General features: G+C 38.5%; 1 protein-coding gene across 7 annotated transcripts in view; it reads right to left on the minus strand.

Moving 5' to 3' along the window:
- Positions 1-25,496, minus strand: part of cacna1aa (calcium channel, voltage-dependent, P/Q type, alpha 1A subunit, a) — a 115,642-nt gene that overhangs the window by 15,548 nt on the left and 74,598 nt on the right. For 5 of the 7 annotated variants that reach the window (XM_067417470.1, XM_067417461.1, XM_067417497.1 and 2 more), the window contains 16 exons: positions 23,237-23,336; positions 22,603-22,763; positions 22,389-22,529; positions 22,012-22,213; positions 21,693-21,857; positions 21,328-21,438; positions 19,105-19,188; positions 14,715-14,831; positions 13,836-13,901; positions 13,616-13,713; positions 13,374-13,524; positions 12,707-12,834; positions 10,932-11,028; positions 5,770-5,884; positions 5,338-5,445; positions 3,313-3,416 (listed from right to left, as the gene is read on the minus strand). In XM_067417470.1, coding sequence (XP_067273571.1) covers positions 3,313-3,416; positions 5,338-5,445; positions 5,770-5,884; positions 10,932-11,028; positions 12,707-12,834; positions 13,374-13,524; positions 13,616-13,713; positions 13,836-13,901; positions 14,715-14,831; positions 19,105-19,188; positions 21,328-21,438; positions 21,693-21,857; positions 22,012-22,213; positions 22,389-22,529; positions 22,603-22,763; positions 23,237-23,336 — 1,948 coding nt within the window. Of the gene's footprint in view, positions 1-3,312; positions 3,417-5,337; positions 5,446-5,769; positions 5,885-10,094; positions 10,192-10,931; positions 11,029-12,706; positions 12,835-13,373; positions 13,525-13,615; positions 13,714-13,835; positions 13,902-14,714; positions 14,832-19,104; positions 19,189-21,327; positions 21,439-21,692; positions 21,858-22,011; positions 22,214-22,388; positions 22,530-22,602; positions 22,764-23,236; positions 23,337-25,496 lie in introns of all 7 variants that reach the window. The other 2 variants (XM_067417515.1, XM_067417507.1) reach the window with 2 other exon arrangements.

The raw sequence follows: 25,496 nt of genomic DNA on the forward strand, positions 1-25,496 counted from the left end.
TTTCTGTCTTTTCTCAGTCTAGAAAGCACCAAATAAAAAAAAATAATTTCACATTTCTACTACACTAATGACCCAGTTTAAATACAAATTCATCTTCTCAGCGCTGAAGTACTCCTTTAAAACGTCATGACAGAGCGTTAAGGTCAACTAGTCGATGCAACCCCTAGTGTACACCTATATGTAAACAGGAATTCCCTTTTAGCAGACATTCACTACCATTCAAAAGTTTAGGGTCAGTTTAAAACAAATAATATATTGTATTCAGCAAAGACACACTAAATTGGTCAAAATGGAGAGTAAATATACTGCTGCAAAACTATATATATTTAAATATTAATATTACACTTCCCACAAAAAATATTTTCAAGATTGAAGGTGATGTTTCTTGAGAAGTAAATCATCATATTAAAATGATTTCTGAAGGTTCATGTGACAGTAAAGACTGCAGTAATGATGCTAAACATTCAGCTTATACATCACTGGAAATTACATTTGAAAATATTTTTTAATAATATTTAAACTGTTATACTGTATTTTTAGTCAAATACATGCAACCTTGGTGAGAATGAAAGACATAAAAAAAAAAATACTATAGACCCCAAACATGTGTAATGGTAGTGTTCACATTTAAAACAGATAATATTAATGACTATTGCTATAATACACAGATTTCCATCCAATAAAATGTTTTCTAGAAAGAGAATGTCCCTGAATACCACCTCCAAAATGAGAAGAAAGTAGCAAATCCTAGCTATTATTTGACTAAAGCCAATAGGCTATTTGCCCCTTGTTATGTCCATGCCATTTTTCAAGAGAAAGTGCATCAATTAAGAAAAACTAACAATAAACATACTGTATGACTACTGTTTTTTTGTGTTTTTTTTAAATATGACCAGAGGTGGAACAACTGTTGCATAATCTTTAAAGGTCCCTTTTTTTAAAAACTTGCTGTGTGTATTTGACAGATAAAGCAGATAATTGGTACCACCAGCCTAAAATGACACCTTGAGATTTGGAAAATGAAGGGGGAGAAAAAAAATCAACCAGTCCAGTGAAAAACACAAAATGCATGTCAAATGCAAAGGCAGGTTTCATATTAAAATCTAATGAGAGGAATTAATAGTTGAATGAGAGTTGATAAAAGAAATAAATAATCTGTGAACAACATGCACATTTTACTTAACACTATCTAATGGATGATTTAAGAGATTGGCTGTATGAAGAAAAGCTTAGCAAGCTCAATGGTATCTGCAAAAACTGCTACATCCACTTGAAACATCATGGGTTACCATTGAGGTAATATATAGGCCATGTCCATGTCTTTTAAATTGTGGTCAACTTTCATGTGGATGTATATAGATGTAGATCACACAAGAACAAAACACTATAAACTGTAGATCAGGCCCATGTTGCATTACACTCTATTCAGTCTAATATCCATAACCATATTTATAACCAATCTTCATATAAACCATTTAGGAAATTAAAGTGTGTTGTATTTGACTGCTAAAATAAAAATAAAAACCTAAACAATGATTTTGTAAAATTCAACCAAAAATCAACAGTCATTAAACTACTATGATTAAATAATAGAAGGCAAACTTTTAGTCTGTTATTCAGTTGGAAGAATGAATGGACATTATTAAAACAACCCATTGGACATACTGAAATAATAAAGCACTTATTGCTAGTGACTTCATAAATTTAGGAATCATCTACGGCAGTCAATAAGTTTGGCAATGAATTATGAATCTAGAGGTGTATGTGGAAGAGATCAATAGTGCAATGCAATACTTTCCAAATTGTAAAACATTTTAAGGTGCAGTATTACAAGACTTCCCAGGTTTATTCTATAGCTTTTACTTCTTGCATGGATGCCACTAATTGGATAGATGTAATTTCCAATTTTTACATTACGATTGCAAGTCTAGTTTTCCAAGGAAGATGAGTTGTAAGATGAAAATCTTTATAGGAGTTTTTACTAATTAAAGAGATCAGCTAAAATTAATTCACAATTCAGTTAAAAAGCACTGCTGACAAAGACAACATAACATATCTTATCCACACGGAGCTTACAGGGAAAGTTCACCCAAAAATGAAAATTTAAAAAAGACCTGGCTCTTCCCAGCTTTATTATGGCATTGACTTGATGGTTTGTTTCTAAAGTCCATACAAGTGCATCTATCCATCATAAAACTGCTCCACACGGCTCTGGAGGGGTTAATAAAGGCCCTCTGAAGCAAAGTGGTGCGTTTATTTAAGAAAAATATCCATATTTAAAACTTTATGGACTAAAATAACTAGCTTCCGGTGGTCAGCGGTAAGCAAGTCGACTTTTACACAATGTATAGAATCACCGCAAGCTTTGATGCCTCTCTCAGATAGTGCTGGGCAACAATCACAAGTCCCTCTTCTCTTATATCGAAAATCCACGTCATTTCTCTTTAAAAATGTAGACGTCCAATTCAATTCCCCTGTGTTTTGTATTATTCTTAGTCTCTGTGCTTCTGCGTTCGTCAATACACATGTAAATAATAATAATAATAATAATAATAATACATTTTATTTATAATGCACTTTATATTAAACAAAATCTCAAAGTGCTACAGAATTAAAAAAAAAAACAATCAACATGTGTCAAGGGTTCAGGATTTTTTTTTTCTTTTTCTTTTTTCAGATTCTCAGATTGTATTAGTTTAAAAGATTGGGTGAACTATTCCTTTAAATGTGATGTGTGTAATTTTATCTATGTAAAAATACTGACCAAGCTTAAAGTTGGCATGAAACATGAAATTGCAACCGACTTTAATTCCCTATTGTGACACATATCCAGCATCTTGATTGATAAAAAAATGGGGTGGGACTGGATTTGCCTGTTAGTTATTAGTTCTCGATGGCAATCTCATTCAGTAAATATTGATTACCTTATAAGGAACTATCTTAGTTCTAAATTTGATATTACTTACTGATTAGTTAAGCTCTTTTCCATATTAGTCAATATTTTCCATATTATTCTAAAGCCTTACCCAGTTATCTCATGTGAGTGACTTTTTTTTGAGAGGAGAGAATTTTTTTCACCCCTGGTTTTTGATTAAAGACTAGGGCATATAAATTGTGTTTGGGACAGGACTACCTGTTCCATATGGTGACACAAGTGAATCCACAGGTAAACATCCAACTCACTAGCTAGGATTCAAGTGTGTTTATGCTTCAGAGTTGGGAGAAAATTACTATTAGCATAGTTGAGGATTTCTCATCACAGCTCATCATGGATTGAGATTGTGACTGCAGGGTGAGAGGAAGATGACATACCTGTTCATCGTGGAGAGCTTGCGTCCGTTTGGCTTTACTTTGCCGATAGTACTCCATGATCATCATGGCAGCGTAGATTTTTCCCACTGTCAAGTCTGTCGCTGCTGAGAAAAGGACAAGTTACCCTGTACGATTAGACAAGGTGAGATGGACCCTGAGCGAGGGGGATGGGAGTGAGGACAGGACATGCACACGACAAACGCAGACGCACAGAATCACATGCACAAACAAAGAGTGTCAAATCGACACACACAGAGCCATTGGTCTTTTCACAAGCAGACTGAATAAAATGTCTAAAACTAGGCTTTTTGTGCACTTAATTTTTAAGATCAATATTTGAAATACTCTTTCTGCTGTTTTAATTGACAAAGTATTGCAAGAACTGCCAACAAACTACAGCATAACTCCTAGATACAGTAAACAAGGTAAAACGGTCTCTCAAAATGTTCCTTGCCACATTATGGACCCAAAGTCCATATGGAGAAGTTACTAAGAGTAACTTCTGACTAGGTTTACATGCCATGCTTAGTGGTGTGTAAAGCCATGGTCACCACCTCTGTATAGGATCTGCATAGAACAATGAAGATAAAATTAGCATCAAACAATACAATTCTAAATTAGCACATGCTTGCTGCATACTCATCTGAAGCATACTTTTGTATTACTAGCATTATGATACGAAAAGCTTTATTGCCTAATTTATTGACAGCAATGCCACCTCACTATTTCATGCTTTTTTCGGAGCATCTAGCAAGCATTAGGCTTTAAGCAGGTCTTATAAGATAGTTAGCCTTTAGCATGTTTTTAAAGTCTTACCGGCAAGCTAGCACATACATCCCATTGGTCGCATATCAATGGTGCAATAAAATGTTTTCTTTTTAATAATACTGTTTTTTGTACTGTACATCTTGTCAGGAATCTCATAACCCCTGTAGTGAAAAGACATCTATAGAGGGTTGATCTATAGTAAGGCACCCCCTGATCTCAGGCATAGTAAGCTAGGATGCACATGTAAGGCTGTTGTTAATGTTTTTGTAGCTCTTGTCTCAAAATATATTTGTGTATATGTTTTTGTGTTAAGTTGCAGTTTTTTTACATAGCAGAAGTGGAGGAGCTAAACACGCTAAAGGTAATGACAATACAACAGGTGTCCTTTAAACAGCTTTCAAATTTTATTTTTTTTACCGCACTAAAGTATATTTTGGGTTCTACGTATAAACTAGCGTATGCGTACGGCCCATGTGACAAATTTCATCATCAGCCTAGCATATACTAGCATCTAGTTTATTTTCCGAACATTGTGTACTCTTGTACGCTAATCTCGCACATGCAACTTGAATTATTTTGCACTAAGCTGGTCCACAAGGTGGAGCAACAACAAAATACTGGTGACGACAACAACAATATACTGTACATTACCAGATGACCAAGGATGAAACTTTCTAGTGTGCACATGTCAAGTGCCTGTGTTTGCGAACGCCACCACATGGCGTACACTTTGAAAGGCCACGGGTTTGGCTTTTCTGAAGTATATTTCCTTGGTTTATTTTTTAATATATATGCATTGCATCTGTTTTAGGGTGACCAAACATCCTGTTTTCAAGTCCTGTCCTGGCCGTTTTTTTATAAAGTGATGAAAATGTCCTGGTTTTCATTATTTTTCATTGGGCCATTAAACTGACCGGCACTAGAGCAATCTACAAGTTTCTCATTGCCGGGGCGAGTGTCCTGGTTTTCGTTATTCAAAATATGGTCACCCTAATCTATTTACATGTTTGCACTGTTATCTGATTTGCATACTACATACTTTCTGCATAATTTGCAGCGTTTCATTCTTACTGATGCGATTAGTCTGCAGTTTAAAAATGTGTGGTCTATAGCTGTAGTGCTAAAATGACTCTAAGCTAAGGGTGCAAGCCTGGACCATCAGGGGGTGCAGAGCAGTGAGTGGGCTGACTGAGAGAAGCTGTCCTCGGGTGGTAAAAGAGAAACGCTCTGGACACACCAACCTCCTGGGTAACTTACACTTGTGTGGTGTCACCAGAAGGTCCAGAGTCTTCTGAGAAAGATTAGGCCATATTGCCATCATCTCCTTCCTTAGTTCAGCATCCATCTGGTGTTTATCTACACCTCCTATTTACACAGGTACAAGTACACACAAATATGCATATATATTTCCACAAACACACAGACAATTTTTTGTTATGGTTAGAACAAATTTGTATCCAAACTTGTAAAAGTAATCTTTTCAAATTATATTTTATGAGTCAGTGGGGTTCAGAATTTCTCTTACGAGTACTCTTTCTTAATTAAAAAACTAAATCACTGTAATTAAATCGCTATAGGCAAAAATCTGACAGATTAAGGCACAAACAGAGGAAAAGTCTACAATTGCGCAACATAGGAAATATATAATGAGGAATGAATGAGGGAAGTAAGAAGAAAGGGGTGGCAAACCTTCCCCACCCTTGGCGATCTTGATGTCCAGAGCAGTTCGAATTAAGGCCATAAGGGTAGAATTAAAGTGCACCGTGTTGTCATCGGCAACTGGCAGATCCATCCGTAACAGTCTCTGTGGAGAGCCAATCAGAGGCAGTCAGAAGAACAGGGCCACTGAAATGTGTGTGTGTTTTGAACCTCCGGGTAGGGTGTGCTTTTGGTGTGTGAGAGGGAACGGGAGGAGAAAGGAGGAGGGATTTTCAGGGTTAGCTCTGTGACCTATGATACTCAGTTTACAATGAATTTAGAGCCGTCTTAGTGTGGTAATCATGACAAAAGAGGAGAAATTGATAATAAAGATTTATTCTGTGGTCCAGATCAATGGTTCTCAACTGGTTGGTCACGACCCTAAATTGGGTCACACATATTTGAAACATAATACAAATAAAACTTTTGATCATCTTTTAAAAGTCTTTAAGTTATCTGCCAATTCATTTGTAATTGGGTGGAATTCCTAGACTGGTTAAAACCAGACATTTCTCAGTAGTAACTGAGTTATGGACTGACAAAGCTTCATAGATAAATCATTTCCAAAGGGGCGTCACAAACAGACGTTGCTCAAATGCCTCTGGGCGCAATTGGATAGACCTAAAACCAATCAGAGCGATGAAGGAGATGACGATAGCAGAGCAACAGAGAAAAATCTGAGGCTCTGACAGCAATTCTGTTTGTGATTTCAAGGAAGATGTTGCAATGGCTTCTGACGACTTGTCCTTGAAAAAGAAATAAGATAATAGCTGGTGTCCACTGCCACTCCATCAACATTTTTGCCATATTTGGAACACCTCTTAGACCGACTGAAACATCTCGGATTGACGGTCGAACAGAAAACATCAAGCTCTGATCGCATTTGCCCCCATTGTAAGGCATTTGTATTGCGATTAGAACGCGATTTGCAATGTTTTCTAAATAAAATAATAATAAAAATAATAATAATTGATGCGTCTTTGGAAAATTGTGCCCCACAAACTTTATTCAAATTCAGTAATTTCAGATGTGTTAGAACATTTTCAGACTTGAGCATAGTTACGCTAGTTATTTATTTACATGACTACCAGATCTAGTGTGAGGAAGTAAGTACAGAAGCAGATCCAGAGCTGCTGTGTGGTGTTAGCACATGATCATCCTCCTCATCCAAGTAGCCGATTGTAATCCACATCTAGTGTTGTTCTTTGCTCGAGTTTTAACGAAAATGAACAGTTTAAATTGCTTAAACACTATAGTTGATTCTAACAAATGATGTTCCATGGCGGCATCCACCTTTGTAATGTATAAAATCTGCTTCACTGTCACTGTGCTGTCGTCATCGTGTAAAGCCCGCCCCAACGTTTCTGATTGGTGCTGAGATTTCGACCGATTAGAAATGGGCTTGAATGGGGTCTTTGCCAGACTACTTGCAGAGCAAATCTAAATTTGCCAGAAGTTGTCTGGGTTTTCCCAGGCTATGGAATTCCGTCAAATTAGCCAGATGCCATCATTGACAAATTGTGTGACAGGACCTCACTGTCAAAAATCATGGACATAATGTAAGGTGCCACTAAAACAAATCATACTAAATCAATGTGTCAACATCGATGTTTGATTTTAAGAATTAAAATCAGATTTAAAAGTCCGGAAGCAAAACCAGTCAAAAAGCACTGCTCTAGATGTCAATGAAACTAGGGCTGTATATGCTACAAGTCTGTGCAATGGTGTATCTAGTGTTCATATCAGCTTCTGAGCAGTCAGTCAAAGAGCTTTTCCGGGAGGAGGTTCACATGTCAAACTCAGACCAGAGGATGAATAAATAAATTAAAACAGCATTACATAAATGTCAGTGTTTTAAAGTATAATTCATCCTGTACTGGTCTGGGGAAAGATTATACTCGAACACAGAAAATCATAATTGCATTGCACAGGGTTAAATGTTACCTCAATCCTTCCGATACCATGGCACCTTCTGCAATGCAATCACCCACGTTACCCGATGTCTCCCCGTCCCACTCCATCCCAGAAGAAACACTCTCCACCCCCCACCCCCCACCGCCTTTCCCAGCATGCATCATGCAGTCACATGCATCACAGGACAAGCAACAGAGCAGCCAACACCGAAAGCATCATCTAGTTGGTTCATTTCAGCTCATTCATTTAGGTTTAGTAGTTGTTGCTGTCATTCTCAATCATAGATGGGCTACTGGATAAAACAAGAGCTTGATCCAGATTCTCTGGTCTCTCAATGCAAAAAAGATGGGTGCAGGCTATTGGTTTAGGTTAGAGCAGCATTCTCCAGTAAAAAAAATAAAAATAAAAAAAGACCAAAAAGAACAAATAAAAGGGAATGGCTTTGTGAGTTGTTGTTGTGAAGAGGATGAGCTAAGAGTGAGGATTCGGCTACCTGCTGCGCAAAGGTAATACTTTAATGCTATAGATGATAAAGAGAAAAGCAGTGGGCTGCCAGAGAGGAGTACCGGAGCAGGAAGTTGGTTTAGGACTGACAGCTTTTACAGGAGGGGTTTGGATGGTGGAGATGGTAGTGATGAAAGAGACAGGACAGAGACAGTAACACCAAATTTAAAGAGAGCTCGAAAACTACATGAAAATCCGAGGGCAAAGGAGGATGAAGTGTAAGAAAAAGCTACAGGAAACGTAAAAAAAAAAAGATCTACCACAGGCTGGTCACATTCTCTACGGGTGATCCTCTATTATGGGCCCTAATGTTTGACAGGGAGAAAGAGGGTGAATGCAATGGTCTTGGTCACTGTTCCTCATTCCACTGAGATTAGGGGGTGACAGAGACCTCATTAGACAGGAAGTGACCTGTCTTGATTAAATACACAGAGATTGTTGGTCTGCCACCACAAGTCTATTTTGGTGGAGGTCATTGAACACTCCATGGAGCAAAATATTTTACTCGACAAAATGGGAGTTTAAATGGGACAGAGAAAAATGAAGGGTGGGCAGAGAAAAGGTAAGAGAAAGGAGATCCCAGTCTTGTTGAGGCTCACTAAGGGCGCAGATCTCCTTTCCTGCACTTTTAAGCTGTCGTTCACTGACCAAGGGTGAAATGTCAGTGTACGTCTGTAAACGGACAGAGAAAGAGAAGGAGAAAGAGAGAAAAGGCTATGGAAGTATCTTGTGGGAGGGGCCAATGGCCTGAGAGGCAGAGCATGCAGATGATTGGCAGAATGTAAAGAGGAGGGGCTGGAAACAGATTAGAACTGCATTGACAGAAGAAAGAGAAGTGGGAAAAGGATTTTTTTGTTTTTATGCAAAAGTTACATTGTACGAAAATGACCGTCGTAGTGCCTTAACGCCACCCAAGGATTACATGTGTGTTGTTGCGCGTGTGTGCATATATGTGTGTAAGCGAAAAGAGAGAGACAGAGAGCTGGTCCCAAGAGGAAAGGGTCCCTAAGAGAGTGGCATCCACAGAGCTGAGGGACTCGGAGGACTAAAGTCCTTCAGGCCTTCCAACCACTGCTGCACACGCACATTTGGGTGTGTATTTGAGCGTGTGTGTCTGTCTCTGTGTGTGTGGGTGGGTGTGCATGATTATGTGAATATACAGTATGCATGTGTATGTGTTTAGCTGTGTCCCAATTTGTGAACTTATGCACTATTCTATGCCTTTTTGCAGATTAAACAGTGAGTGGTATGTTCACATTGACAATTCCAACAAGAAAAAGTGCACTTCAAATACCCAGATGATGCACTTCTTTAACTGTTGTTTAAGTGTTAGATACTACATGTACTCAACTGTCGCAGGTTTCCTTAAGTAGCGAAGGGGGAGCGGCTATCAGACTCTGACGCTGGATGACAAAATAACCATATGAAATTCATACACTAGGCGGTAGAGTACATAGTATATGTGCATACGTGTAATCTCCGTCAATTGGGACACAGCTTTTGTGTTTATCGCCATGCTCAGTTCTTAAATTCGCTCATTGATCACTGCTGTACATTAAAGCATAACATTTAGCTTTAATGTATCGATGATGCAGACTGTAAAAACCTAAAGAGACCTTTACATTTAATCCTTTAAAGCTTCAAAACCTGCATGAGAGTGCGCTAATGTTTATCGGTGTGCATGTCCGTATACGGTGCAAAAGTGCTGAGAAGGTTTGCCCGTTCCCGCTTCCCTGTGGATCGGCCCGTCTGAGCCTAACACCCTCGAACCCGGCCCTGCCACCAGAATCACAATAGCGGCCTCCGTCAGACAACGAAGGAGGAAAAGAAGGAGAGAAAATAAAAAGAGAAAACACCAACAGTACAGACACAGCGCTGGCCACTCGGAGGCCCTCTACCTTGTAGGCAACCCGTGCAGGGCACTTCTTCCCCAGGCCTAACGGAGGAGACATGTGCCTGAGCATCTCATACATATCCCTGTAACTGATTCTGCCACTGGGCAACCGAAACAAAACAAAAAACCAAAGGAAATGTGCATGGGAGAGAGAGAAAGAGAAGAAGAAAAGGAGTAAATCAAAAAAGAAGGGATCGGGAAGGAGACGGGAAAGTGGGAAGGGAGGAGAACAGAACAAAAGAAGGTTATTGGCCTGGACGAAAGGAGCGGTTTGGTGAACTAGGCTGCCGTAAGACTGATGATCGGTTTATTTGTGGGGAAGGGGAAGGGGGACGGGGAGGTGGGGGTTGCTCAACGTTTGAGGGCTAAAACGGCATTCTATGCAATGGGGCAGGTTGCATAGAAGAGCAGGGGGGCTTCAGAACAGGCATAAAGTCCCGCTGCTGGCAGGGCGTTGTAATGAAGTTTTATGTCAATGCAGTTTCTGTCCCCCTCCACCCAGAACAATGCACGCTACCGTACCAGCTAGGCCTAGCCGTGCCTCAACAGCAAGCAAAACAAAAATCAAAGATGGCTGATTTGTTTCTTTTTTTGTTTTGTTTGTCTTTCACTTTAGGTTTTTTTTTCTCTCGTTTGCTTGTTTCATACACACTAGTGCACTTCATGCTCCTGTAAGTGTCGGCATTGTCCTGCACATTCTCATTGTCATATCAAGTAGAATGCAAGTAGAAATGGTGAAAGTACAAAAACATTGTTGAAAAGAAAAAGAAGAGGAGGTAAGCGACATTCATTGCATTCTGGATGCTAGCAGGTAATATTAGTTTTTAAGTGGAAGTCAAACCTTGCAAGCCACCCTATGAGGACATTTCTTGCCTAAGCCCAGAGGGGGGTCGATAACTCGCAATAAACTGTACATATCCTTATAATGAATGCGCCCGCTGTAAGAAGAATACAGGGAAGTTAGAGAACAAAACTCAGAACAGAGACATTGGCAGGAAGAAGAGCACAAGAACAGAAAAAGAAGCACAGAATCACACAAACATTTTCTTATTTGCTCATCACCGGTCAAATCTGTACGCCACGCGGGTCTGGTCATTTCAACACTTCTGTATTACTGTTCCTCACTGTCTCTACTTCATTCTTTTTTTTTTCTTTTTCCTTCCTTTCATTTTTCGTTTTGTTCTGTTTTTCTGTCTTCCTCTTTTTCCTCTATCCCTCTTTTTATTCCTTCCCTTCTATTTTAACCACCCACCTACATTCATCCTTTTCTCTTATACTTCCTTTTTCACTCCTTCCAGTCTTGTTCCATAATTCATCCTCTTTCCATTCCTTCCGTCTTTCTATATCTATTCTACTCTACTTCGTTTGGTTCTCCTCTCCATCATTTTGTTGCTTCTTGGTTCTCTTCCTTACTTCCACTTTTCCTGTCATTTTCCATTCCTTTCTGCTTCCATCATTCCTTCCTTTCTCATTTGACTTCCTTGCTCTTTTATTTTAGTTGTCCTTTTACATTCCTTCCTTCCTTCCTTCCTTCCTTCCTTCCTTCCTTCCTTCCTTCCTTCCTTCCTTCCTTCCTTCCTTCCTTCCTTCCTTCCTTCCTTCCTTCCTTCCTTCCTTCCTTCCTTCCTCCCTCCCTCCCTCCCTCCCTCCCTCCCTCCCTCCCTCCCTTCCTTCCTTCCTTCCTTCCTTCCTTCCTTCCTTCCTTCCATTCTCTTTCTTTCATTCTCTTTCTTTCATTCTTCCTTCCTTTCTTGTTGTCAGACTTCTTCTGTAAAAAGGCCTTAATCTTGAGTGGACGTTAAGATTTATTCCTTGCATTTCTTTTTCAAATATCCGATAAACGCTCAGTTGCCCACCTACATTATCATATTATCTAACACACAACATTAGGGTGACAGGCACTGGAATGCAGATACCGGGAAACTTAGCGTGTTCAGTAGAAGGGATGGGGGCTGGCACAGTAAGTTTGGCTTGCAGTATGCAGTATTCCAGAGTGGGAGGACTGGGACTCACAGAAGGGCACGTAGGAGGGTTTGGGGGGGATTGATGGATTTTAACAGAGCTGAGAAGCTCAAATCCATGATCCCTTTCTCTCAGCTGGTGCTGTGGTATTCTCCCCTCTGTTTGGTCCAAGGTATGATACAACGAAGCCAGGCTCTGTACTTTTAAGACTGTGCCAGAGGCCACGGCTCTATACCAATGTCGAAAACGAAGCGTTCCAGTCGAACACACAAGAGAGTTTCTTAAAATAGCCTCTTAAAAATGGTGTCCAGAAATGTAGGGGCCAAAGAAATTTAAAAAGTTGCAGTCAGAGCAAGTTAAGTCTGCATTTTAAACAGCATGTATTTTAAAAGATTCAATGGTCTTATCTTTCATGAGGATTATCTATGAATTACCAAGAAACATGTTATTGACAAACTAATGTTAGTTGTATATCTATAAGAAACTACCAAGAGTGTATTGATGAGCTTAGTGACATAAATGTATAAAGCACTTCAATAATTTAGAACTTCACTTCAAGTAATTAGTACGTTTCAGCACTAGTATGTCATATACAGAATATATAAGAGTAGTATATACTGATGTGTTTATGCATGCAAGTGCACATGGGCTCACCAAGCAGCTGGGTCATATTCTGCCCAGATCCTCACATACTCGTCCAGATGATGGGGTCCCAGGATAGAGGAGTCACGTGTCAGGTACTCAAAATTATCCATGATCACAGCCACGAAAAGATTCAGCATCTATACACGTCAAAGCTTTGATGAGTTGAGCTGTATATTACACATTAGGTGTTCATGAGGCTATGTTATTTCTCTGATTTTAAGCAATAATAATACAATACAGTCATGGGAGTCAAGTTGGATTTTTTTTTGTCAATGGATATAAAACTAGCCCTCACTACAGTAATCATGCTGCCACTTAGTTTCATAGGTCAATGGATTAATTGTTCAATACAAGTTATGACCAAAATTTTGGTTTGAATAACCCATATACATATTTTGTTTGGAAACAGATGGAAAAGCAATATAGAAGTATGTCACATGTCAATGTTCAACACTAATGAGACGCATAGTGACCACTCAGCAAAACATCAAAATGATAAATTGAAGTTCCAGATTGCCTCTCATTATAATAAAACTAACTCAATGAAAAACTGCTGCTCAACAATTAGAGATCCTTTCATCTTCTACAAGCTATTAGCAGGGACAAAATCATGTTCTACTGTAAATTATGCCCATGAGCACAATGGTAGTAATAACAACAGTGTTGCCATTCTCACCAAAAAGGAACAGAGGAAGATGAAGGAGACAAAGTAGAGGTAGGCAAACTCGCTCCCACATTCTGCCTCTGTGTTACCAGATTGCTTATCACACGCCTTCTTTCCCAGACATGACAGCATGATTTCATGCCATGCCTCACCTGTAGCACTCCTACAGACACACAAGGTTGAACTACAGTTAAAAAGTGCATGTAACCCACACACAACATTCATCAGAGTTAGTCTGTGATGCACACACAAACCTGAAGAGCAGCATTAGGGCCTGGAAAAAGGTCCTGAAGTTGTTGTGCGGGTTAATGGCACTCTCAAGACTATCATCAATCGAAATGTTCCCAAACAGCTGTGAAACACAAAACCCACCCCAGCATAAACCCACAATCTCATTGCCCACTACCTTCAAATATAGCCATTTACCTATTCTCAGTATGTGCTGTGCAGCCTCCTACACACTCTCTCACATACCTGCATGCCAATGATGGCGTAGATGAAGAACAGCATGGCGATGAGTAGGCACACATACGGCAGAGCCTAAACACAGCAGATAAGTAACCAGCATTTAAGTGTGTGAAAAGCTGGTACTGGAAGTATGAGGAGAAATGTGCAGAGTATTGTCAAAATGTTAACATATCGTATACAAGAGATGTATGCATTGTTAATTTTTGTCACAGATTCGTCTTTTGATGAAAACATCAAAACATAATGTTATATTCTGACCCCCCCCCCCCCCATTTTATTTGGACTAAAATGCCATCTAATTTTAGTCTACAAAATACAATTTTAATTGACAAAAATATGCTTTAGTCATTGATTGTCTGTGATTTATTGTGTAAGTCTCATTGTAAATATGTCTGCTTGGCCATAATGTCCTGACTAGTGCATAACATATCTCGAGTGCAATCACACCTTTAGTGCAGATATAAAATGTAATATTCAGTTTATGTTCTGTATAAATCTGATAATCTTGTATATGTATAATGATCTGTTTAGGTGAGTTCATTTACAAACAAAGCATTTTCCTTTTACAGTCACACAGTGCAAGCAGGTTACTCTGTGACATAAATGACTATAATTGGAATATTTGAAAGAATAATATTAATTCTAGATTTTTTCCTCTTCAAAAAAATTGACTCACTTTTGTTTCCTGAACAACATTCAGTAGTTAAAATAGTTTATTATCGTAACAATACACATTTTCTTTATCTCTGATGAAATAAACTAAATCAACCTAAGTTAACTAACATTTTCTCCATGAATTTCATTGATGAGATTAGCAGTGTGTATGCTGCCCTACAAAGTCTCATAAAACAGTGGTTGCATACTTCTTTGCGTGTATAATTTTACCTTGAAAGACTGGACGAAGGTCCAGAGCAGGATGCGTATGGTCTCACCCTGCCTGAGCAACTTAATGAGACGAGCAGCTCTGAAGAGCCTTAGAAAACTCAGATTTATGAAGTTGTCCTATTGAGAGAGAAAGGAAATAGCAGACAGACGTAGAGAGAGAGAGAGAGAGAGAGAGAGAGAGAGAGAGAGAGAGAGAGAGAGAGAGAGAGAGAGAGAAATTATGTCAGTCTGAAACATCTGATTACAAATTGTGAAATAAAAATAACAAAATAAAAAAGGAACAAAATCAAACAAGGAGAAACCAGAAAATAAATATCAAACTGGCAAGACTGAACAGGCTCATCATATCCAAGGGTGAAAAAGGGGAAAGACAGAAGAGGGAGGAGGCAGCAACTCATACAAAAATATATAATAATAATAATAATAAAATAAATTATCGTAAGAGTCTAAACATCCTCATTAGGGAAGGGAGTGCACAGACCCTAACTTCTTGCTTCAGTCAACCAAATGCACTGATCTGTAGATTCACATGGAATCATGCCAACCACATTAATAGCTTACAATGACCAACAGGGGGCATTAGCAAAGAGAAGGGACACGTGTGCTGGGTAAAAGGACACATTTCAGTCAGAAGTGGTAAGATGTTGTACTTTTTGGCACTTTAGGCACATGAAATTGTCAGGAATTGAAGAGAAGAAATGACTGTTCAATGTCTTTTAAGCAGCACAGAAATACAGGGAAACAAATAGAGTATGAGCTCAAGGTGGATTTAACTCCATCTCTACCTTCATAACTGACTTATTTAGATGCATTCAATATGTTTACATCAGCGTGTTTATGTATTTAGATGTCTATATGACTGTATGAAGATGCAGTGTCAGAAACATAATTACTAGCGTTCCCTATCAACAAAAACGTTGAGCGCAACATGCATTCAGGAAACCTGCAGAGAAACACCAAATGTTTAAACTGTGCTACGGATCAATTACACCTCAGCTGAGAGGGGTTTTGTCATATCATCAGACAAGCAGGGGTGAAAGGTCATCATGACTCGAGCACATGCATCATTACCAGCATCACCATCAGCCACAGGGAAACAGATGCATTAGATGCATTACTAAAAAAAAAATTACAAACCATCTACATGTAGATGTTGCAGAAGCATGGTTTATAGCAGTATTTTTGAAGGTTGATTAAACAACAATTGTGATTGGTCAGGTCAGGTCATGGATATACACATGAGATTCATAGTGCATTTTGATTGGATGGAGTCATCAGAGGGCAAAGCCGCCATAAAGAAGAGTTTAAAGAAAGCATGTAAGAAAAGATAAAACAAGAAATTAATTATCATTATGCATATCTTTCAACAAACTGTTTGATCCAAATAATGGTTGATTATAACAAAAACATTTCATTTTTAAAATGATGATGCACATTTCATATGCTTTCAAGGCACCTTGAATTGCTGTTAAAGGGATAGTTCACTCAAAAATGAAATTTGTGTCATTAATTCCTCACGCTCATGTCATTCCAAACCCATAAAAACGCTGTTCATCTTCAGAGCACAAATTAAGATATTTCTGATGAAACCCCCCATATGCTGCAACATTATTACCACTTTCAAGGTCCAGAAAGGAAGTGACAAGACTTTTTCTAACAAGCTTCGGAAAGTTTTTTCAGAGTACTGGTCGTACGGGCAATTCTCCCAGAAGTGTGCACGCACTTGTTGGCCAGAGCGAGAGAGCGAAAGCTGTGTACCCCCATTAAAGCGATTTGCTCGGCTTTAGGAAAGTCGTCAGCTGCGCTGCACTGCACAGATCTAAGGAGTTCAAGAAATCAACAATGTCACCCCATAAGTGTGTTTTTGGTTGCCAGAACAAGACAACCCTGTCCAGCTTCCCAAAGAACCCAGAATAGTGGATGGAGTTTGTTTTTCCGGAGCAGCAATGGAGTTGCGCAAGTGTTTTTGTTTGTTCCCTATATTTCAGCGATGACTGTTTTATAAACAATGCCCAGTTAGACGCCAGACCTGCAGATCTAATGCTGAAGGAAGGAGCGGACCCAACAATAAAGGTTCACAGTCGTGCATCATGAAGTAAACAACATGATCACGTATAGTTAATTTATCAGTGGAGCATGCAATGTATGGTGTGTTTAAATACATTTGTTTAGCTGACCACTATTTGTTAATTGTAACATCATTCCAAACAAAAAATACACAAAGAATGGGAAAATATGTTGAACTAAATGATTTATTTCATATTAAACCAATGGGACTTTTAAAATGTCACAGCTTTCAGATGCTCTCAATGCAACAGCTGTGTGCACTCATCATTCTTTAGCTCCGCCCACACTATACGCCTTCAGCTGCTCGGTTTTATTTGGAAAGACTCGGTACAGTGTATCGCTCTTTTCTTTTACAAAAACGAAGACTTTTCGGAGATATGAAGGATGCAATACTACTCTATAGGTACTCAAGACAAAGACATGAGATTGGCAGAAACTGAGTCTGACAGCCCGCTTTAAAGTCCTCATGAAATAAAAATCAACCTGATTTACTTTGTTAGCAAACATTACAGGTCTTAGGGTGAACAATTAATCTGTGCAAGTTAATACACAGAAAAAAATTGTTTGCCATGGTGATCTTTAAATCAAAACCTGAAAAGTAACTTCTGGTCTGGAATGGCGAATAAACGAAGGTCTTAGGGGTTTGGAACAACACAAGGGTGAGTAATTCATAAATTTTTTAACTTTAATTACAACTTTAACGAAGCATGCAAGGTCCAGATCGGTCTGAAGATCTACCAAGACTCTCCAGGTAGTTGTCTAGACACAGGACTGGGCCTTGAACTAAAGCCCTGTTCACACCGCCAGCGGAATATGTACTGCGAAGACGCTTGTGTCCCTCTAATGCTATTGGTAGACTGCACATCTGGCCATATCTTCAATAAATGCAACAAGTGATATATAAAACAAAGATATCATTCTAATTTGACTAGGAATTAGACTAAATGTAGCATTCTGGTGTTGGAGAGTTTTGTTTTATTAACTACAGTGCTCAGTGCATCAAATCATTAACTAGATTAATGATTGGTCAATCAAAAATTACTAAAACACCATTTGAATGACAAATAAGCTATTTTCGTGTCTCTAATAAAGTTGCCACCCCTCCATTGAAATGAAATGGGATTGTGTCGCTTTGTCGCCGCATGTCGCTGGCAATGTGAACAGGGCTTTGGAATGACTGTTATCAATAGCATATAAGTTATTTCACATCACATTTTTTCTTAAAAAGACCCCATGAATTTAAAACAAAAGCTCATGTGTGCTTTCATTGATGTCATCAATAAGCTTGCGTAATCCTAAAAGCTGAGTAAATTGAAATAAAATTGAATATTCACATTTCTTTGATGGAAACAAAAGTCTTGATGACTGAAATGTGTCCCCCTAATGCAACCTGCCATCGATGTGCAATAGCAAGTAGTAAATCGTGGTTTTGCCCGACTGTGACATAAGCTAAAGCAAAATGAAATAAAACAATAAATTATACAATTAGTAAATTAATAAATACATAACTACATAAAAATATGATAACCAAATAAATATTTAATTTAAAAATACATTTTTACAAATAATTACAGTCTAATTTTTAAAGCAGCTTTCTTTCCTATGCTGACAAATTTCTATTTTAACAGAAAGTTCGGGCTAGACATATCAAATGAACGTTTAAATGAAATGTGGGACGTTCTCATTCTAGATAACATTTGAAAATGTGTGTTGTGCAGGAGTCATCAATATCTTTGGTCTGTCTTCCTAGAAAAGAAAGACAGTATTTTGAATGTGTATATTTGTGTTAGGTGTGATTCATTTGACCAAATTTAGGTGCACACTAGCATATAAATAAACTCAGTGAACAGACTTTTAAAGCCACAAAACGTAATGTGAGATTTCTTGAGGTCTTTAAAGTGCCTGCACAAAAGTTAACTTGTAGGTGCGGATGGTCTGAAACCAATAAAAAAACACAATCTTATGTTACATATTTTTTAGAAATGGCCATCATCATTTGCTGAGAACAATGTATTATTATTTTTTTTTTTTTTGCTTTTTTTATTTTACTGATAGGTCAGTTTAATCTGACTCGGACGAAGCTGGAAAAGTAAAAGACCCATGTCACCGCTGGCACCACTGGCTCACTGATCTGCCTCACACACCAACTGGGTCGATTATATAAGACTTTTAGGAGTTCCTTACACCTCAGTGAGCAAGAGAAGATCCTGCTGAGAGTCCCTCAATCACATACGGAATTACACACAAACGTACAGATAGGATACACAAACAAACACACATACATACGCACGCACAGATGGCAGCCCTTCTGCTACACACTTACCCCTAGCTCTGTGACTAAAATATCAGTGATGCTGCCAAGTACAGTCACACAGTCGAAGATGTTCCAGGCGTCTTTGAAGTAGTTCTGTGGTGAAAAGACACAGATGCGTTTGTCATTTGGGCAAAAGGAGGATTGAGTTTGGCACCCACACATACACTCAGTGACCCGCAGACAGAAAAAAGGAGCAGATGAATTATTTGAACTCTCTGGTGCTAATACAAGAGCCCCATTCCCCATTTCAGCCCTTATTCCTTCCCTGTGTTTTCACCCCCCTCACACTGTGCGCAAAAAAGGGTGGATGCCTAGAAGACCAGTGGCCCAGATGCTGAACATAACAGCCTTTTTGTGAGCTGCCAAGTGAGTGCCTACAGGAAAACACTGCATTAGAGCCATTCAGTACACCAGCTGTGTGGTAACAGGGGCTCCAGTGCAAAGATTGTGTGTGTGTAACTTTCCATCCAACACGTGTTATACCCGTCATCTTCATTTCGCTCTAAATCTCCTTTTTCCATTTTCCACTCCTAATCATTTCAATGTGCCCTCCAGCTCTCTTACTTGCATGACTTTTAGCTGACTACAACCATTTCCTTTGTATCCTGTACTTCTACTTCAGAATGCTACCTCTTTGATCTCTCTCTCTCTCTCTCTCTCTCTCTCTCTCTCTCTCTCTCTCTCTCTCTCTCTCTCTCTCTCTCTCTCTCTCTCTCTCTCTCTCATGCTCGATCTGTTCATCAATCTGCTTGTACAATGCTTATGTTTTTTAAAGACACCCCCCCCTAATATATATATATATATATATATATATATATATATATATATATATATATATATATATATATATTATACAGTCAGCTGTATATATACACGAAATTATGTACAAAATTATTCAAATATAATTTGTTACTAGTTGGTTCAGGACAGGTTCATTTATGTAAGTGAGGATGGCAAAATAAAGTAAACTGTGACATATTATACCTGTGACATATTATACCATATTATAACTGTGACATATTATACGATTCTTCATACAGTGGACTAAAAGCAAAACTGAAAGAAATTTGGGAACAAAATTATTCAGACACTTTAACCTTATCATGTTTTGCTTAAGTGTTTTTTTCTTTAATTGCTAATGTGACCTTTTACACCACAGACTGAACAAAATGAAGCATTGCTTGATCATTGGTTGACCTAAATTATCTCATTGTGTATTTAAATTTAACATCTGGCAGCTGATTGGTTGATACGGTTTGATCACTTTTTTTTCAACAAATTCAAACCTCCTTCATCTTCCCAAGACTAAGCTCAGGACTAAGGGATTGGGCTTTGTGTTCTGCCGCTCCTCGGATTTGGAATGCCCTACCCGACCATCTGAGGGTACCTAAGGACGTTATGTCTTTTAGCTATTAAATCTATTAGTATTTTCCCATTTTTAAATGATCTTAATTGTAGCACTTTGAAATTTGTTCAAAATGTAAAGTTCAATACAAATAAAATGTATTATTATTATTATTATTATTATTATTATTATTATTATTATTATTATTATTATTATTATTATTATTTTATTATTATTATTGTAATACATTACACACCTTTCTATCAAAGTTATCTGACATCATCAAGATGAATTTGCTCTGACACAGTTTAACTCTGAATTCTTGGCACATTTTATTACCATTTTCTAAACTATAGCGAATAAAAGATGATAATGTGAGAATGTTTACAGTGTCTGAATACATTTTGGTTTGACTGTATATATATTGCAAAATATAGGCTTCTAGGCTTCTATAAGTTCTAGGCTTACAATTTGAGTAATGTAAAATTGAAAGTTATGTTATGTTGCAGTTTCTAAAAAAGTATATACTTATATACTTTACATTCATTTGGTGCTTAGTGACTGTGATTTTACACACATAATGTTTTTTATACCGTACAAATGGTACATTCAATCCCCCTACACTGCCCCTGCCCCTAAACCTACATTCGGCATTTTTACATTTTCAAAAACACATAATGTAGCATGTTTATGAATCCATTCACATTGTTTGGACCACAGGCTGGTCCCCACAATGTATATATAATATTAACAAGGACACACACACACAAACACACACACACACACACACACACACACACACACACACACACACACACACACACACACACACACACACACACACACACACACACACACACACTTAAATATCAGAAAACTATACTCACCAGCGCTCCAAAGGCAATGATCTTCAGTATGCACTCCATGGAGAAAAGCGAGGTGAACACTATGTTCAGGTTGGCTAACACAGCTTCATAGGCAAGTGATGCTCCATCATACTAGACACACACAACATGTTTAATCTGTATTAAACTGTCTCTATATTTGGTAGCTGGGTTGTAAAAAAATAAAAAATAAAAATAAAATAAAAATATGGACTCATATGGACACCAGCAGTGTTCATTTAACACTGAGGATTTTGCTATATATATATATAAACAAACAAACAAACATCATAGTATCAATATACCATTTGTTTTACAAAACTCTAAATATATAAAGCAATATGTACTAAAGATAAATACTGCCATACCTTCATCATAAGGACAATGGTATTGAGGGCAATCAAGGCCATGATGGTGTATTCAAACGGAGGAGACACCACAAACTCCCACATGCGGTACTGGAATGTTTGCTTGTTCTGAGGCATGTGTCGCGTGAGCGGTTTAGCATTGATGGCGAAGTCTATACAAGCTCTCTGAAAATAGAACAGATACGATAAGGTTAATCAAGCTGAAAATCTGCCTAATATGATACTCCATATAAATGAGAAAATTACAGCACTATGCATAAAGAATGAGCTAGAATGATTTTTTTAGCCTATAAAACCTTCCATCTGATAAGTCCTTCACCTCATTCTTTTCCAGGCTATAGTCCTCCATCATTTTATCTCCTTGCTCCTGGAAAGTGATAATGATAAGAGCCACGAAGATGTTGACGAAGAAGAAGGGGAAGACCACAAAGTACACCACGTAAAAGATGGACATTTCCATCCGGTAACCTGGGCTCGGGCCCTGATTCTCGTAGGTCGCATCCACTGAATGTTTAAGCACCCTGGAGAACGGCAAAAATGGGAGATACTGCCATGTACTTTGAGATTCACTAAGATCGTAATTTGTGATGAAAATATTTGCATTACATTATAAAACAGAAGCAGAATTTAACTAGTAGGATCAGACCTTGGGTACAAACACTGGGAATTAGGTTAGGAATTGAGATGTGTACATACTGCGGCCACCCCTCTCCCGTAGAAACGGTGAAGAGGGTGAGAAGGGCCCAGAGCACGTTGTCGTAGTGGAAATCGTATTTCTTCCATTCCCGCTTCTGCGCCCTCACTTCGTTATCTTTTTCATAGACAAGATACTCGCCCCTAACAACAAATTGCTTTTAGAATAACACACCAATGTGTTGGTTTATCAGTGTGTCTGTGTGTTCTCTCTCACCTGCAATCTCGCTCAAACTCCTTGGATTCATCAGTGCAGTAGAAGAAACGGCCCTTAAAGAGCTGCACAGCCACCACAGCAAAGATGAACATGAACAGCATGTAAACAATGAGGATGTTCAACACATTCTTTAGAGAGTTCACCACACAGTCAAAGACAGCCTGGAAAACAGAGAAGAGACAAAGCAAATTGAAAGCAAAACACAAACTCAGCCTTATGTGAGACAAAGCACAAAATCAAAATGTAAAAATGCAATTTAACACAAAGCTAATAAATATCCATAAAAACAGAAACAGAATAACAGTCAACTGAAATAAACCAAACAGACTAAATAAAATACAACAATCAAGAACAGCATGAACAACAACGAAGGAATAAAGCATTAAGAATTAATAGAATTAAAGATGTCAGAATCAAAATGTACAAATACAATACAATTAAGGTGACCATAATGACCATAAAACAAAAAACAGATCAATTCCTAGAATGCAGCCACAAAATTAAAAGCAGACTGAAAAAAACATTTTTTTTTTTTTTTTTTTTTTTTAAATTAAGCCTGTAAGCAGAACCAAAACCTTAGAGATGCATACATATAGTATATAAAATACAACACAGGGAGAAAACAGCCAAACACCTTCAGCTTGGGCAGACGCTTGATGGTTTTCAGAGGCCGCAACACTCGGAGTACACGCAGGGACTTGATGGTACTGATGTCTTTCCCTTTGCTGCTTCCCCTGCAAATTAACACAAACACACACACATAACACAGTTAGAAAGTGAAATGTTGAAACGCGTCAGGCTATATGGGTAATTGGTCTTGCACACACAGTTTAGGGGTGAGTTAGTAGCTCAGGCTGTTGAAACAATGAAACATGCCTGCTACATCCACACATTTACTCTCAGCCAATCAGGAATCACGACTGTGTCTCCTCACTGAGAATGTAGCCCGTTGTAGCTAGACAATCAAGCCCATTTCACAGTACTTTGGAAAGACAAATAGTAAAACACATGCACTCAGTCAATCTGTCAATAAACACTCTCAGACACGCTCGCTGTTGTGTTTCATGGCATGCTATACCGGAAACTAGCTCAGTGGATGATATATCCACTGTACCATCTTAGCCCATGCTGGAACCACCACTGTACCTCTTTTCCCAAGGAACAATGGCTGGTTTCATTACATTGCCATGATGACAGCATGAAACATACATGGCAGACTCAGGCATCACCACTGCGGAATGCCCAGCCAAACTTCTTTCTTTCTTGTTTTTGGGGTTGTTGATTGGCAAACACAAAAAAATAAACATAAAAGGACCTTGAAACACACATCCAGTCACTCCAGAGGGGAGAAGCTTCTACAGTGAGCTGGTCCATTATATCCGCTCTGGCTCTGTAGTGTAAAGAACCGTGTTATCCTGAAGATAGTTGATCGAAAGACTATCTGGCTTACATTATCACAGTTTGCACGTCGCCATTGTGGTACCCGAGCACAGCCATCCACCAGATGTGTGTACAGCCGTTGGATGGCAGATGTGCGGCTAGTGACCAGCAAGAAAAATGCAAATATCGCACACTGAAGACTAAACTATGGAAATATGTTGTTGTAAACTAATTTATATTACAGAAGTACAAACTTTTGTAATGATGCTTTTGATAACTTGCATCACATACGTGGGTTCCAAAAGTGAAAATGCTATATATTATATTATATATATATATCTTCAGTGTCACATGATCTTTCAAAAATCCTTCTAATATGCTTATTTAAATCATTACTGGAAATGATCTATGTTAAAAGCTAAAAGCAGTTGTGCTGCTTAATATTTTTGTGGAGACCGTGGTATATTTTTCATGGAATTAATAGTATCATGGAATAGATTTACGCACCAAAACGAGACAATATACTAGACGAGGGAGCACAGCGTAAACAACGTTGTTTATGGTATCAAATCATTTAAAGCACTTACCCCACCATTCACTAATATTAATAAATTGAACTTTAGGATCAAGTAATACGGATGTGTTCATGATTTGGGCATTGTTCCATCTTTCATAAAGGAACTACTTAAATTTGGTTTGTTCGTCATACAAAGCAGACAAAATTATTTTAAGTGACTTTTGTTTGTTTAGAATTTGCCTAAATGCTCTGACTTTGTTTATTTCCAAGTTTAAATGAACAAATCCCAGATTTGAACACTTTTGGACCTCACTGTATTAAATGTGTTTTTATTTGGAATCTTTATTGTCTTTCTCTCTGTCTCAGTGTCAAGGACAGAGGGCAGTGCTCTAGATTTCCAGTGTCGTGCCAAATCCTGCCCTCTCAGCAGATGTGGTTACACACTGTCAAGCATAAACAAGTGTCCATCAGAGAATTGCTGTTAGAGTGACGGGTGTAGAGGTGAGGGACCTCTCAAACCCCCTTATCAGGACTGCGTGGACTGCGAATGATCGTCCACGGGTGGTTAACACAGGAACAGTGACAGAGCGATAGAAGGAAATGGGTGACTTGTAGACAGACATAGAGACAAATCCAAAAAAGAAAGAGAGGAAAGCTGTGTAATTGCCAGGACAAGCATTAAGAGCAAAAGGAGGAAGAGAGAGTGAGAGAGCGAGAGCGTGAGAAAGAGAGAGAGAGCGTGAGAGAGAGAGAGAGAAGAGAGAGAGAGAGAGAGAGAGAGAGAGAGAGAGAGAGAGAGAGAGAGAGAGAGAGAGAGAGAGAGAGAGACATTACCCGCTGCCTCCGCTGTAGGTGTGAGCAGTTGAAGAGATGAGAGAGGAATCAGACACACATACACACAAAGACACAGGGGAGAAAGGGAGTTTGAAGGAAGAAATACATTAATGTGAGACACACAGTAAAAAGAGAGAAATAAGGATGCAAGCTTGTGGATTAT

This window comes from Pseudorasbora parva, chromosome 2, assembly GCF_024679245.1.
Source record: "Pseudorasbora parva isolate DD20220531a chromosome 2, ASM2467924v1, whole genome shotgun sequence".
NCBI lineage: Eukaryota > Metazoa > Chordata > Actinopteri > Cypriniformes > Gobionidae > Pseudorasbora > Pseudorasbora parva.